The sequence below is a fragment of the Austrofundulus limnaeus genome, unplaced genomic scaffold (assembly GCF_001266775.1).
Source record: "Austrofundulus limnaeus strain Quisiro unplaced genomic scaffold, Austrofundulus_limnaeus-1.0 Scaffold674, whole genome shotgun sequence".
NCBI lineage: Eukaryota > Metazoa > Chordata > Actinopteri > Cyprinodontiformes > Rivulidae > Austrofundulus > Austrofundulus limnaeus.
The window spans coordinates 31,768-33,291 of NW_013953076.1; the positions used below are offsets into that span (position 1 = coordinate 31,768).

Sequence of the window (1,524 nt, forward strand, 5' to 3'; positions counted from 1 at the left end):
CAAAAAATATTCAAGATATCTTAAATAGAAAAGCCCTCTAGATCAAAAAATATTCAAGATATCTTAAATTCATTTAGAGATATCTTAGGAATTTTGACTAGTCATAACTACAGATCTAGATACCTCTAATTTAGTTTTGAGTAGTCATTATTTTCTTTCAAGATATCTGTAATTGAATTTGAACTAGTCAAACTTTTATTTGTGAAGTCTAAAAGTACATTTAAGATATCTTATATAATGATGTCATTTAAGATATCTTTAATTGGAATTATGACTAGTCAGAACTAAAAGTGAGATATTTTGAAAGCAACTAGTGACTAGTAAAAATTAACTTAGAGATATCTCAAATTGTATTTTTGACTCGTCAAAATTCCTTAAATTGAAGCCACCACAGAACTCAGTCTGACGTCATTTATACTAGTCAAAATGTAATTGGATATTTTGACTAGTCAAAAATATAATTAGAGATATCTTAAATAAATATGACTCACAATTCAATTTCAGATATCTGGAATGGAAGTGTCGTGAATCCGATTATATGCTAAAATGGCTTGCCACACATCAGCAGCAGATGGAGGAGGGCAGCTCCCGGTGACGCAGAAATCTCACAGGATGCTAAAAACTCCAGGCTTGCAGCCCGCGGGACTCAGCTGCTGAGGGTCCTCTGAGCAAGCCGACTGGATTCAGAACACATTAGAAAATCTGCAACTTTAAAAGGAAATAACCTGATTGTGAAACCGTTGTCATCAGAGCGGGGACATTTCTGTAGTGGACGGAAACGCATTTCCAACACGAAACGGCATTATGTTTAGTTTAATTCTTAATTGTTTCATCCTTTTGATGATTCTGAAGTCGGTCCTGAACAAAAACCTGACGGAGGAGATAGACGTCCTGGTGTTTTTGCCAAAAAACAACTCTTTTCTGTTTTCACAAGCCAGAGTTGCGCCTGCGATCCGTTACGCACAGAACGCGCTGAAGACAGACTTCCCTAACTTTCACTTCACTCTGAACTTTGCGGACTCGGACTCCGTCAACCAGGCGGTGTTCACGTTCGCGGACAGGTCCTGCGACCACAAGCCTGATCTCATCCTCGGTCCCGTGCGCGAGTACGAGGCGGCCGGGGTGGTAAGGCTGGCATCCCACTGGAACATCCCGGTAATCTCAGCAGGTGCTTTGGCCGTGGCGTTCAGGAACAAAGACACAGAATACTCCCACCTGACGCGAATCGCTCCGTCTTACATGAAGATGGCCGAGATCTTCACCGCGATGTTCGAACACTTCACCTGGAGGAGCGCTCTGCTTCTAATCGAGGACGATATGAAAGAGCGGGACTGTTATTTCACTTTGGAGGCAGTTTTCCACGTGATGGAGGACTACACAGTCAGATCACTGACCTTTTCACAAGAGGAACCCCTGAGAGGTGACGAGATGCTACGGAACATCCATGATGTTGAAGGCAAGCCTGTAAAACACCATCAATAAAATGTTTGGTTTGAAACCCTGGAACCCTGCAAAGGATAGTTG

General features: G+C 41.8%; 1 protein-coding gene across 3 annotated transcripts in view; it reads left to right on the top strand.

Moving 5' to 3' along the window:
* The first annotated feature begins 501 nt into the window (after positions 1-501).
* npr3 (natriuretic peptide receptor 3) overlaps positions 502-1,524 on the top strand; it is a 133,762-nt gene continuing 132,739 nt past the window's right edge. Inside the window, exon 1 of one of the 3 annotated variants that reach the window (XM_014027697.1) lies at positions 502-1,456. In XM_014027697.1, coding sequence (XP_013883151.1) covers positions 805-1,456 — 652 coding nt within the window. In that variant the 5' untranslated portion in view covers positions 502-804. The remainder of the gene's footprint in view (positions 1,457-1,524) is intronic. The other 2 variants (XM_014027696.1, XM_014027695.1) reach the window with 2 other exon arrangements.